General features: G+C 36.0%; 1 protein-coding gene across 1 annotated transcript; it reads right to left on the bottom strand.

The window, feature by feature from the left end:
* Positions 1-5160: 5160 nt before the first annotated feature.
* Positions 5161-11962, bottom strand: LOC142543365 (uncharacterized). Its single transcript, XM_075650586.1, is given in 12 exon segments — positions 5161-5509; positions 6018-6137; positions 6570-6644; positions 6766-6902; positions 7239-7371; positions 8030-8214; positions 8859-8946; positions 9371-9455; positions 9583-10208; positions 10210-10250; positions 11117-11264; positions 11641-11962. Coding segments are annotated over 12 exon segments (1776 nt in total). The 5' UTR covers positions 11707-11962; the 3' UTR covers positions 5161-5437.
* Positions 11963-13129: the final 1167 nt, after the last annotated feature.

Here is a 13129-nt window from a genome sequence, read left to right on the forward strand (position 1 = left end):
AAGGTTCACTATGTGGTTGTGTCCTAGACTTAGCTTGCCTACAGTTTATGCACTTATCACATACTCTCTCTCAACATCACGTTTCATATGTGGCCAATAGAAGTGTTCATGCAATGTGTTTAAAGTCTTAGCCACACCAAAATGTCCCATCAAGCCACCCCCATGTGCTTCCCTAACAAGTAATTCACGAATTGAAGATTTAGGAATGCACAACTTATCTTCTCTAAATAAGAAACCATGATGCAAATAAAATTTGTCATGTGGACTATCCATACATGTTTCAAATACACCCTTAAAGTCCTCATCTAGCACATACAACTCCTTCATATGCTCAAACCCCAAAATTTTTGACTCCAAGGTAGAGATTAGTATGTACCTCCGTGATAGTGCGTCGGCCACTACATTTTCCTTACCTTGTTTGTACTTGATTATGTAGGGGAATGTCTCTATGAAAGCCACCCACTTGGCGTGCCGCTTGTTCAGCTTTTGTTGCCCCTTAAGGTGCTTTAGAGACTCGTGATCCGTATGAATTACAAACTCCTTAGGCCTCCAGTAGTGCTGCCACGTCTCTAGGGTCATCACAAGTGCGTAGAACTCCTTATCATACGTGGGGTATTTTAGGGTGGCTCCATTGAGTTTCTCGCTAAAGTACGCCACCGGTCGACCTCCTTGCATCAAGATTCCACCAATACCTACACTTGAAGCATCACATTCAATTTCAAAGGTATTAGAAAAATAAGGCAAAACAAGTAAAGGAGCATTAATTAATTTTTGCTTAATAAGATTAAAAGACTTCTCTTGCTCCTCGGCCCAATGGAATGGAACGTTCTTTTTGATTACCGCCGTCATCGGTGATGCCAATGTGCTAAAATCCTTTACAAACCTCCGATAGAAGCTAGCAAGTCCATGAAAACTTCGGACTTGACCAACACTAGTAGGCGATAGCCAATCTCGAATAGCACTGACCTTGTCTTCATCCACTTGTGATACCCTGTGAGCTTACCACAAAACCAAGAAAGACAAGTTTGCTTGTACAAAAATCACATTTCTTTAAGTTAGCATATAGATTTTCAGTCCGTAGTGTGATTAGCACAAGTTTCAAGTGACCAACATGCTCATCCAAGTTTTTGCTATATACTAGGATATCATCAAAGTAAACAACAACGAATTTTCCTAGGTATGCACGCAAGACATGGTTCATTAACCTCATAAAAGTGCTAGGAGCGTTAGTTAATCCAAAAGGCATGACCAACCACTCATATAGCCCATACTTGGTTTTAAAAGCAGTCTTCCACACTCATCACCTTCTCTCATCCTAATTTGATGATAACCACTCTTTAAATCAATCTTGCTAAAAATACAATCACCATGCAACTCATCTAACATATCATCTAGTCTAGGTATGGGATGCCTATACTTAATGGTTATGTTATTGATTGCCCTACAATCTACACACATACGCCATGAGCCATCTTTCTTATGAACTAATAAAACAGGTACAACACAAGGTGACATGGACTCACGCACAAACCCTCTATCTAACAACTCACTTACCTGCTGTTGAAGCTCCTTAGTCTCCTCCGGATTGCTCCTATAAGCTGGACATTCGGCAATGCACTTCCGGGTACCAAATCAATCTGGTGCTCAATCCCCCTCAATGGTGGAAGTCCGTGAGGTAACTCCTCCGGAAATATATCATCGAACTCCTGCAAAAGTGAAACAACAATGCTCGGAAGGGACCTGGCTATATCACTTGTGTTAAGGAGAATCTCCTTGTAAAGAATCAATACAAGTGGTTCATGTATGTGCATTAAATGTTTCAATTCACTCTTTTGGGCCATATATGATTTTTTTTTTTTTTTGCCTCTTTCTCCTCATTTTCTTTTCCCTCACTTTCTTTCCTCTCCTTTTTCTTTTGTATGGCTATCTCATTCTTTTTATCACTCTTTTTTTCAGCCATTTCATTTTTACCTTCAAAGGTCATCTCACTCTTTAGTTCACTCTTTTTTCGGCCTCATCTCTCTTCTTTTTTTTCAATTGGTCCTCCAACACTTGCTTTGGGGACAATGGAATCCTTCTTAAACATAAATGAATACTTATTCTTGTACCCATCATGTATCACCCGCCTATCATATTGCCACGGCCTACCCAACAAGATATGACAAGCATGCATGGGCACCACAGCACACAAGACCTCATCCACATACTTCATAATAGAGAAAGACACCAACACTTGTTTGTTCACCTTCACATCCGCACAATCATTCAACAATTGAAGCCTATATGGTTGAGGATGCTTTAATGTAGGCAAACCCAATTTTTCAACCATCTCACTACTAGTCACATTGGTGCAACTCCCCCCATCTATGATTAGATTGCAAACTTTTTGATTTACAAAACACCTAGTGTGGAACAAGTTCTCCCTTTGGTTAGTCTCCTCCTCCTTGACTTGGGCACTCATGATCCGCCTAGTCACTAGTGCTTCACCTACAACCGCCTCATATCCCTCATCAGGATCCTCTAGTGCAGGCATCTCATCATCATCATCCTCACTATGCGACTCATACTCACCATAGTCATTTAAAATCATCACCCTTTTATTAGGAGACTCACTAGCAATATGTCACAATCCTTGACACCTAAAACATCTAGTATCTCTAGATCAAGTAAGAGGAGTTTCAGATTTACCTTGCACTCCTTGTTTAGGCGCCTCGTGTTTGGTTTCAACCTTGGGCTTGGTCACCACCTTATTCTCCTCGCGTTTCACCACATTTGATCGCCAAAAAAATGATGAACCCCCAGCTTGATTAGTGCGGCCAACTCCTCGCCTCTTTAGTTTTTGCTCCACCTTTATGGCCATTTGCACCATCTCGTCTAGGTCCAAGTAGTGCCTAAGCTCCACTTGATCCTGTATTTCCCTGTTCAAACCACAAAGAAAACGAGCCATCGTCGCCTCACTATCTTCCTCAATATTTGCCCTAATCATGACTACCTCCATCTCCTTATAGTAGTCCTCCACACTCTTCAACCCTTGCCTCAAGGTTTGTAGCCTCTTAAACATCTCCCTATAATAGTGATTGGGCATAAACCTCTTCCTCATGACCCTCTTCATCTCATCCCAAGTTTCAATGGGCCTCTCATTATACCTCCTCCTAGTGGTCACTAATTGATCCCACCAAATGAGAGCATAGTCTAAGAATTCCATCACCGCCAACCTCACCTTCTTTTGTTCGGAGTAGTGGTGACATTCAAACACGAACTCTACCATCTTTTCCCACTCTAAGCACGCCTCCGGGTCAGACTTCTCATGGAATGATGGAACTTTCATCTTAATACTACCCATATTGCCATCTTCCCTATTCCCATCATATCTACCCCGTACTGCTTCTCTTCTTCCTCTACCAAATCATCTACCTCTCCCATTCCTACCCCAATTTTCATTTTGGCTCTCCTCATCTCCTCCCATATCATACTCCTCATCTTCTCCTCTACCCACATCTTTAGGCTTAGATATACTCCCACTAGTACTAACCTCAAGCTTATCCAATCTCTCATGTAAGGGCTCCAATTCATTCCTCATCATCCTATTAAAATGCCCAAACAACGCCTCCATTTGAACCTTAGATAATCCTTGGTTCGAACTATCTCCTACATCCCTCTCCATTTAATTTCAAATTTGTACCTGCAAGAAAACGTTAGTAGAAAACAAAATGTTCCTCACCCAAATGCTCACGGTCACTCCAAAGAAATTAACTCGTCTCTCCTCTCTTCTTATTTTTTTTTGCTCACAACAAATACTCACTGTTCACTCCAAAGAAAATGCACTTGCACTCAAGTAATGTCACTCAAATTCGAGAGTTCTCTCAAGGGCTCAAGCTAACAATCAAGTTTCAACTCGTGAACAAATGTGATCGACTCACTTGGACTGCGTAGACAGAAAATTTTGATGATAAATATTTTTTTTTTTGCTGTGAGAGGCAATTAAATATGACTCTCTAAAGAAAATAGAACAAGATATCAAAAAAAAATAATGGTGAATTTTCGGATTTTTTTTTTTTTTTTTGCTGAGTACTTTACTCGAAAATCCCAACAAAAAAAATCACCAAAATTTCAAAGACTGACGAAGAACGATAACTATAAAGACAGATCTGAAAAAGGAACGAAAGTATAACAGATCTAGTAATAGAACGAGATAATAAAGCAATAAACTTACTTGAATTCAATGAACCCAAGCTCTGATACCAAATGATACGAACCCCTCGTACGAACGAAAGGCAAACACGATTTCTAATTGAACTGCGCCCTCAATTCGACAACGTTAAAAGGATTCTTTGATGTTCCGATCTTTTGAATTAAGTATGTGTGTGATTTTCACCTCTAAACTACGACAACGAGTTTAGCAGTAAATAAATCACGAAGAAAACAATCGAAAAACTCGAACGAACCTTCAAAGGACAAGCCTAAAACAATCCGCACAAGAACGATCGACAAACGCCACAAAGCATAAACTTTGATAAGTTTGATTTTTGATACAAAGCTAAAAGCTTTTTGGTTGTTTGAGAGAAAACTCAAGAACAAACTCAATTCAATATTCAATAATCTGAAAAGTGTTTAAATTTCGTCCATAATATCCTTACATATCAAAAGGATATCAAAATCTAGTTACCAAACAAATTAAAACTCTAAATAAGGAAATAAATAATTTCTCGGAACAGTGTCCGGCAGAAGGTCTTCGGCCCTCACTCTCCTTGGTTCGCGCTCGGGCGGTAACTTTTATCCGCCCGGGCGCGAGGCCTTCGAAGATTTATTTTCTGGACTCACATGTAGCGCTCGGGCGGTAGTTTACATCCGCCCGGGCGCGATGCTCTCGGGTTCCTTCAACATTTAATGCTTGAATAATGCTCTTTTGGCTCTCGAACTCACCCTCATGCATCACGAACCCTTCGGCACTTTGCTCCTTGCACGTAAGCCCTCCTTGATTGCTCATAAATAACCCATTCAATGCGTCCTTGAATTTCTTCATTCGCCCCCTCGTGATTGGTCCTTCTGACAACTCTAACGGATCTCATGCTTTCCTTGGAGCTTGACCACTCGTGTTAGCATCACCTGTAGTGTTGTCTATATAGAGATATACTTGTATATATAGATTGACACACACACACACATTGACACACACACACACATATATATATAGACACCCACACACAGCATAAGAAAATATTTGAGAATAAAAGAGTTCACAGTGAGTAAAAAAGCCACTGCTATGGTGAATAACTGTACATTTTCAGTTTGACCTTTGGCATACAAGTCTCTCGCTAATACTTTTATTCCAGCAGCATAAGAATTTTTCAAAGATTGGAAAAAAGGAGAATAGGTGGCTCGAAACATATTCTTCAGCAGGAAATCCTCACGAGTAGGAATGTATCTTGAAGACTGTTCATCCGAAGCTCCTACCCTCTCCAAACCCAATGTTCTTTCTAGGTGCTCTTGAGCTGTCCACATGCGAAATCTGTAAAAATAGCAGGAATCAGTGGGAAATTTTCATATGAGCCCCGAGTATACTCACGCCTAGTGTCGCATAACTTCTTGATAAAAATGTATCTTGATTATCAGATCATATATGTACACAGACACGCCATGCATAAATACTTTCATGGCGTAGGCATGCACATGCTTACGGCTTTTCAGCACACAAAAGCTTGTATGCACGTAAATCTGAGATAATTGTTGGATTTCTATTTTGATAAAATGTTTCACATTCCTAAAAATCAAGATGCCAGTAGCTAGTAAAGGATTATTAAAACTCTCCGTTATTAATTTAGAAATATAAATAAAAGTGTATCAAGTCACGCCGGACTGGCCAGGCGAATGTGTGACAGAACTCAAATAGTAACAGTGAAAAATAAAATTATCATGCAGCAATTAGCACTTACTAAAAAATATCCACTGAGGGGGGAGGAACACACTCATATGCATGAGCACACATATATGCTTAGAGAAATTTCAAGAATCCATACAATGTATGATTTCCATTCTATCTTGGCGTGTCCATCAGGGGCACCTTCTGGCGAGGTGTGGCTGCCCACATGCTGAAATATGTGGAGGAGAACAGCAGCATCAAGAGCAGCATACTCTAGCTGCATTGGTTTTCAAAAATTGAGAAACCATACATGGACTTCTGAAATTCAAGCAACTTTATAAGAACGTAATCTGCAAATTGATGGATAAAAGAATACAGAATAAATTTTTTCATCTAACTTATCCACCAACTAGATCAATCAACATCAGCATCTTCATATAAGCCCTTTATTTGCTTCGAACATTTATCGTTCACATCGATATTATTTATGACGATGATGTCAAGCTGGAAGTACATTCTCGGTTTTTTTCTTTTTATAATTCAGCTAAAAATGCAATATTATACTATGGGTAAAAGTTCAATCTTTCAGTAACACCAACCAAACGAAGCCAGAATGTCTGATCAACGATCGAAACAATATGACAATAGTCAGATATATTCACCAGTATGGCATGTAAGATACAGACTATATGAAAAATAAGACAACTACCTGATACTGGCTTAAAGGCCGCTGCTCCCAGCTGCTATTTCGTCTCGTTTTATTCAAACTAGTTCCCAATATTTTCTATTTCCAAGAACAAACAGAATGAAAGGGACATTTTAGGTTCCAAAATTTCTTAACTGCTAGTTACAAGAAGTCGAGGGCTAGAACAAAAACAATCATGCGTGATAGCTCGTAAAATTACCTCAGCCAGACCAGAAAGTCCACCACGTGATTTTTTGAACACATTCTGGATATCAAGTAGCATATCAAAGTGTTTGAAACAAGTTAATTTTCCATAAGAATGAGCAAGCTGCTTTATATCGCACTGGAAATTGTAGCCTGCAAATTACATTGACCATAGCTGCAGTAAATTTTACCGTACCATATTGCCCTAGGCACAAAATCAGAGACCAAAATCAGCATTTGAACAGAAAACAGTGGCTCATGCCATTGGCAATAAAACAAGTAAAAGCATTTAAAAAAATTTGGTGCTATGAGTTAGCATTAGGTAGTACCTAGTATTCTGGCAATCACCTGAAAGAACCAAATCTCATATTTCTTTTTCTTTTTTATTCGAGAACCAAATATCATTTACTTTATATTAGTATGCCGATTTATTCCTTGCAGCTTATCCTTCTAAATAAGGTAGCACTGTAATCAAACATCTTCCCGTACCAAGTTTTAAAATGCTCGGAGATTGCAATACTCTGGAAAGGCACTCATCTAGGACAGTTGGAACATCTTCATGCAGCTTGATGAGGTCAAATATGTAAACCTTTTTGTCAGAGGCAATTTGCATGATAGAAACCTGGAATTAGCAGCAAAATATATAATAACTGGAATGATAATCGATGCAAGCCTTATGAAGATCAGTACACCAAAATCTACAAGGAAGCAAATCAAATTTTAATATCCTAACTATTAGGAATATAATAATTGAATATCGATAAAGTAGGATAATATACTTCCAGGTGGAATAATATATTTTTTCAACATAGTAGGTGAGGAAACCTAGATGATATATGTAGTAGATCTAATTTTCAAACTCCTAAGGTTTCTATAGAGCAATCATCAGAAAAGTTGAATCCATGAAAGGAGTTGTAGCAAAGTCGTAACTACAAGTTGTAAACAAAAACACAAATAGAAGCAAACTCATTATACAAACAGATGCCCACTTTTACTGGTTAGGAACAAAGAGACATCAGACAAGAAGACAAACCTTTGAAAGCAAAGAAGCAAGAAAGATGGAGAGTGAAGTTAAACATAAAGAAAGTTTTTTCCCAGAATCAAAGGAGTTTAATATGTTTCAGTTGCCTCATGTTATCTTTCCAGAGCTAAATAACATTTATGGTTTGATAGTAACGATGAGCAAATATTATCCCATTATCAAGAAAGCCTAAACCGTGGCGCTTTGATGGAAGAAAGTAAACTTACTTAATAAAAGGCAAGGGATAAACAGAAAATACCTTATTTGGACTGCTTCCCTTTTCATAATTAGGCTTCCATTCACAGTCAACACCAACAACTTTACATTCCTCAAAGTAGCAACTTGCATAGCGCAAACCATGAACTTCGTCAACCAAAATCACTTCCTTAATAAATAATTCGTTCAGTTGCAAATGACGGCTTGGGAAAGCATCTACCTCGAGTTCTATTAAAAAAAATGAAAATCTTGGTGAGGAAAAAAATCATAAAAAAAGTGGCGGTGGAAGGAACTAAGTGATTCACATAATATATAAAATGAAAACAAACTCAGCAAGAATCACAAAGACCCACCCGTTGGTCATCACCTAGTATAATAAGTAGCCTGGAATCACTGCCTCCAAAATTTTATCATCCAACGGTTTGAGACTTTGAGTTAGCATAAAATATGTCTGTACTTGTCTACTTGATAGATAATGTTTATATTATTCAAATATTCTCAGAGAGCTTTCAGTAACATTTGGAATTTCAAGTAAATAATCACTGTTAGAAACAAAATATCTCATTTCATGCAATCCACTTAAACAAGATTTCGCATTATTTGTTCAGATGCATCACATATGGATTGTATTCCAACTTCAGGAATTAATTAATATCACTAGTCAAAAGGTGGCTAGTAGAGAATCTTGGTAATGCCTGCATCTGATTCACTCAAAGAATAAGGAAAATTCATAATAGAGGCATCTATTAAAAACAAGGGTACACCTACAAAGTGGGTGGAGGACACAGAATAAGAGTTTCACAGGTTTTTGCCAGGAGTTTGAAGTAACACTACCAGAAAAAAGTTTAACCTTTCTACTGGTATTGGCATACCTTTGAACCTCGAGAATCCTTCTAGGGAATAGCGCGCACAAAGCTCTTCAACCTTTTCAAAATAGCCAGCTTCCATCGCTAAATAAACCTAACAATTATAACAAATATGAGTAATGTATGTACTTCAGCGCACAGTTCACATTTTAAACCTAGTTTTGTTGAGAAACTTGTAAATGGAATTCTGTAACAGGGAATGTGACCATTTATGCATTCATACGTTGCAATCATAGTAGAAGTTCCCCTTACCAGAAAAATACACTAAGAGCTTTATCTTCTGAACAGTAACAAATGCTGTTTTTCCTTATTTTTCAATTGTTTTTAAAAAGTTATTGATAGTAAGTCATAACTTACATTTCCAAAAGAACAATACCAAGCTTGTATCATGTTTAAATAAAGGATACAAGTTATTTTAACCTCCACTAGAAGTGAATGAGAAATTTCAGTAAGCTACTCCACCTATGATCCCAAAAAAAAAAAAAAATGTTGCATCACTTTGTATTGATGGTACCTACCAAATACTTAAGAAGATGCCCATCACCCTTTGCTCTAGCCTCTGCTATCTCCCAGACACCTTTTTCTGCTAGCTTCTTCAGCGAGCTGCAATCATGTACAAAACTGTCATCCTGATGAACTTGAGTCTGGGAACCTCACCCACTTATCCAAAGAGACTATGCTCAGAATAAATTAAGAATTGGGACCCAGAGCAATTAACAGATTAGTTTGCCTTTCTTTCCCCTGAAGATATAATTCTGGGAATTCATTACGCAAATTATACTTCTTTATAACAGCATAAGCAGGTTGCATGAGCTTCTGGTGGTTATATTCATGAACAAGTAAGCACAATGTTGGCTTCCCCAAAAATGCGGCCCACTTTTCCGCTGCTATGAATTGTTGACCTTTCATCATTTTTAGTAGCAACGAGTCTCCAGGTTCACGGATAGCGAATTGTATCAACAGATCAACAGCAGTCAAATATGACTGAAACTCTATCAACCTGAAAACATATTTCTCAACCACTTCTTTTCCCGTCTCCTTTTTATTATTTCCGTCCATGTGAATATTAAGCATAGCAATTTCAATATCTACTAAATTGACAAAAAAAGTTTGAACTACTTTAATTAGAATCCCTTCATCAATTAGAATACTTCCTCCAACAAAACCCACAAACATTTTGGCAGCATAAAGTTTTGCCTTCTGAACGTCTTCACCACAATATCCCGATTTTAGGAAATGGCGAAGTGCAGATAGTACCAAATGACTGAAGCCATCACAATATGAATCAACTAAGGGCATTATGCAGATGCAACAAGCAATAAAAGTAGCTGGTCCAGCTTGAGTATTGTTGAGCAGGAACTAGGTGCACTTGTTTCTGTAAAGCACGGAACTTCACAGCTGCTTTGCCGTTCCTGCAAATGAATTTTCCATCCTTGAACAAACTGTAGAAACGAAACACAAACATAAAGGGCAACCAGATGTACATTACACTCTGACTTCAAATTTTAGTATAGCTTCATAATCTTAAAATTTTAAGTTAATTTCTTTGTTAATTTATCCATTGTTTGTGACCGAAGATTTGAGAATGAAAAAGGTATTGCCATTTCATCTCATTGAAAGGTATTATTGCCAGCTCACTTCACTAATAAGTAATCACTTGGTTGAGATCACAAAAACAAATTATTTACAAACTGGCATTGGCACCTAAATTGACTTTATCTTAGTTCAAAATATTAAAAAACAGTCTACCTCAAAGTTTTTTTTATTTACCAAAAAAATAAGGGTTTACGGAGATGTTACGATAAGGAACATTAAGAATTAGCTAAAAATGTCAAAAATAAACCGCAAACCAAAAATTTGAATCATAGAATCTATTGATATCTGACTGGTTGAAAAACTTCAAAGACCTGAGCATAATTTGAAGTAGCCCACTGACTCTACAAAAACTAAAGACTAATCACAAGCCAATCAGAAAAAAATAATAAAGGAACAAAGAAATGTGAATATTTAATGAAAAGAATATCAAGTTGTTGAACAAAACTAATCACTAAAATGCACGATAATCGCTCAGCTGCCTTTTTCAACTAGATGAAGGTCAAAATTCTAAGTTCAATATTCCCACCTATAAAGCTAAAATATCCTGTACTGTCTACATAATAGACATGAAGCAACCTATATTTAGTTACTTCCTCTTCAAGCCATGTAAAATTCAGAAAAGATAATTATTGAGACATACTCATCAGAATCAAATTCAAAAGGCCGGCTGAATTTACCATAAGCATAACATTCTTTAAGAAGATATAAGAAAACCAAAGGCGAAACATGAGAGAGATCAAAGAATGCATGCTTTGACATGGTAGTTTGCATCTTTACAGATCTTCCATCCATTCCAATGGTTACAAAAGAAAAAACCTACAGGAAATACAAAAAGCTATTATATGATTAATATTTAATACAATTTATAAATGAGTGCTAATAAATTCACAAGAATGGGGAAAAAAGTTGCTTCTTTCTCATGTTTTCAATCTATATACACATCTTTTCTAGGATCACCATTATTCGCACCACATTAATCTAATATATAATAAAAATACACTGATACCTGCATTGTGTTCGAATATATTGAGATGGCATGAAACAACTTGCAACTGATATTTAATTGCCTGTGTTTTGTGAGTTTCTGGGATTGTGAAGCTTAAGTCATCGCTATATATGTTTTAAGACTTAAAAGTTAGATTTATTTCAGGACCATGACTTTAATTTCTTTTATTTGAGGAAAAATGCATACAGGATATGTCAATCTGATAGCTCTGTGAATCAGCTTACTCAATTTTGTTCTATCTGAACGTTTCATAGATGGCTTTTGGCCAATTAACTGACCTAAATTTTGAGAATTGGAACTGCCAACCAGTATTAGAATATTTATCTGCAATAATATATAGAAGTGATATTATCTAATTCTATTAACCCTCAAAAACAATAATGATGAGCATCACAAGGATTGAAACCTTGGGAATCTACAGTTTCCCATTGAAAGTTATCCACAACAATATCAAGTTCACAGAAGTGATCAGATCATCAATTAACAATTGTTTTTCAGAATATATACAGGAAAAAAATATTTTGTAAAGCTTTTATCCCAGTGAAAAATACAAACAGTTAGCGCCCTGACTTTCCACTTTCAGAATTGAAATTCTGAATCACTTGGAATCATTAACTAACTAAGATTGTAAGATTCAATACAATGTCATAGCCTTAAACTTTGGCACGGTAGTGGCCGTTCCCGTTCCAACGAATACCGAGCCCAACCATTCAACTTCACAAAGTTTTGTCAAATAAATTCAATCAATGGCCCAAAAACTATCTGCAAGTTACGAGTTTAATTTTCGCATGTCCTGAATTTGACAGATTATGCAGTCTCTATAAATTTGCAAAACTCACTCATACCAATCCAAAACACGCAAGACCTCTGCCAAATGAAAGTTAACTAGATTATCAAAAACTTTCATTTGAAAGCCAATTCGAAATTTTATGGATTTTTTGTCATATTTCGTATGAACGCAGCACCAGTGCACCGCCCCTAGGTGAATTCAACTTTTGGACCCATTTCTAAAACTTAAGCATATCTTGCTCATTTTAAATCCAAATAGTGTGATTCCAAACCCTTTTACATCTAACTTAAATTAGTAAAACTCCCATTTGAACTCTAATTATTTTTTACAAAAAATAAAGATTTAAAATATATTATTCATATTATTAAAAAATAAAAAAATAAAAATTAATTTCATAATATATTTCTCTATATCATTTTAATTATATATTTGTATTATACAAACTACATTAACTCTTATATGATTAAACAACTAATATTAACGAATACAAAATAAATTATTAAAATAAAATAATCAAAAATAACATCTAAATATTAAAATTTAAGTTCTACAATATAAATTATTTTAAAATTAAATATTCAATCATATCCTAATATTATAAATAAAAAAATAATTTTTTATTCAATAAAAAATTGTTCAATATTCAAGACAACTATAAGAATAGATCTTAAAAATCAAATATGCTAAATAAAAATAAATAAATTTGTCATTTAATAGAACAATTACATATAAATATGGTAAAAAGATAATAATTAAAAATATTTATTATGAATTTTTTATTATTATTCAAATTCAAATTCCATCAAATCTGACCATTTTTAAGAAGATTTGTTTATTTATAATGAAATCCAGTCATTGTTGGTCATTTCATGAAAAATGCATTAA

The sequence above is a fragment of the Primulina tabacum genome, chromosome 1, assembly GCF_025594145.1.
Source record: "Primulina tabacum isolate GXHZ01 chromosome 1, ASM2559414v2, whole genome shotgun sequence".
Classification (NCBI taxonomy): Eukaryota; Viridiplantae; Streptophyta; class Magnoliopsida; order Lamiales; family Gesneriaceae; genus Primulina; species Primulina tabacum.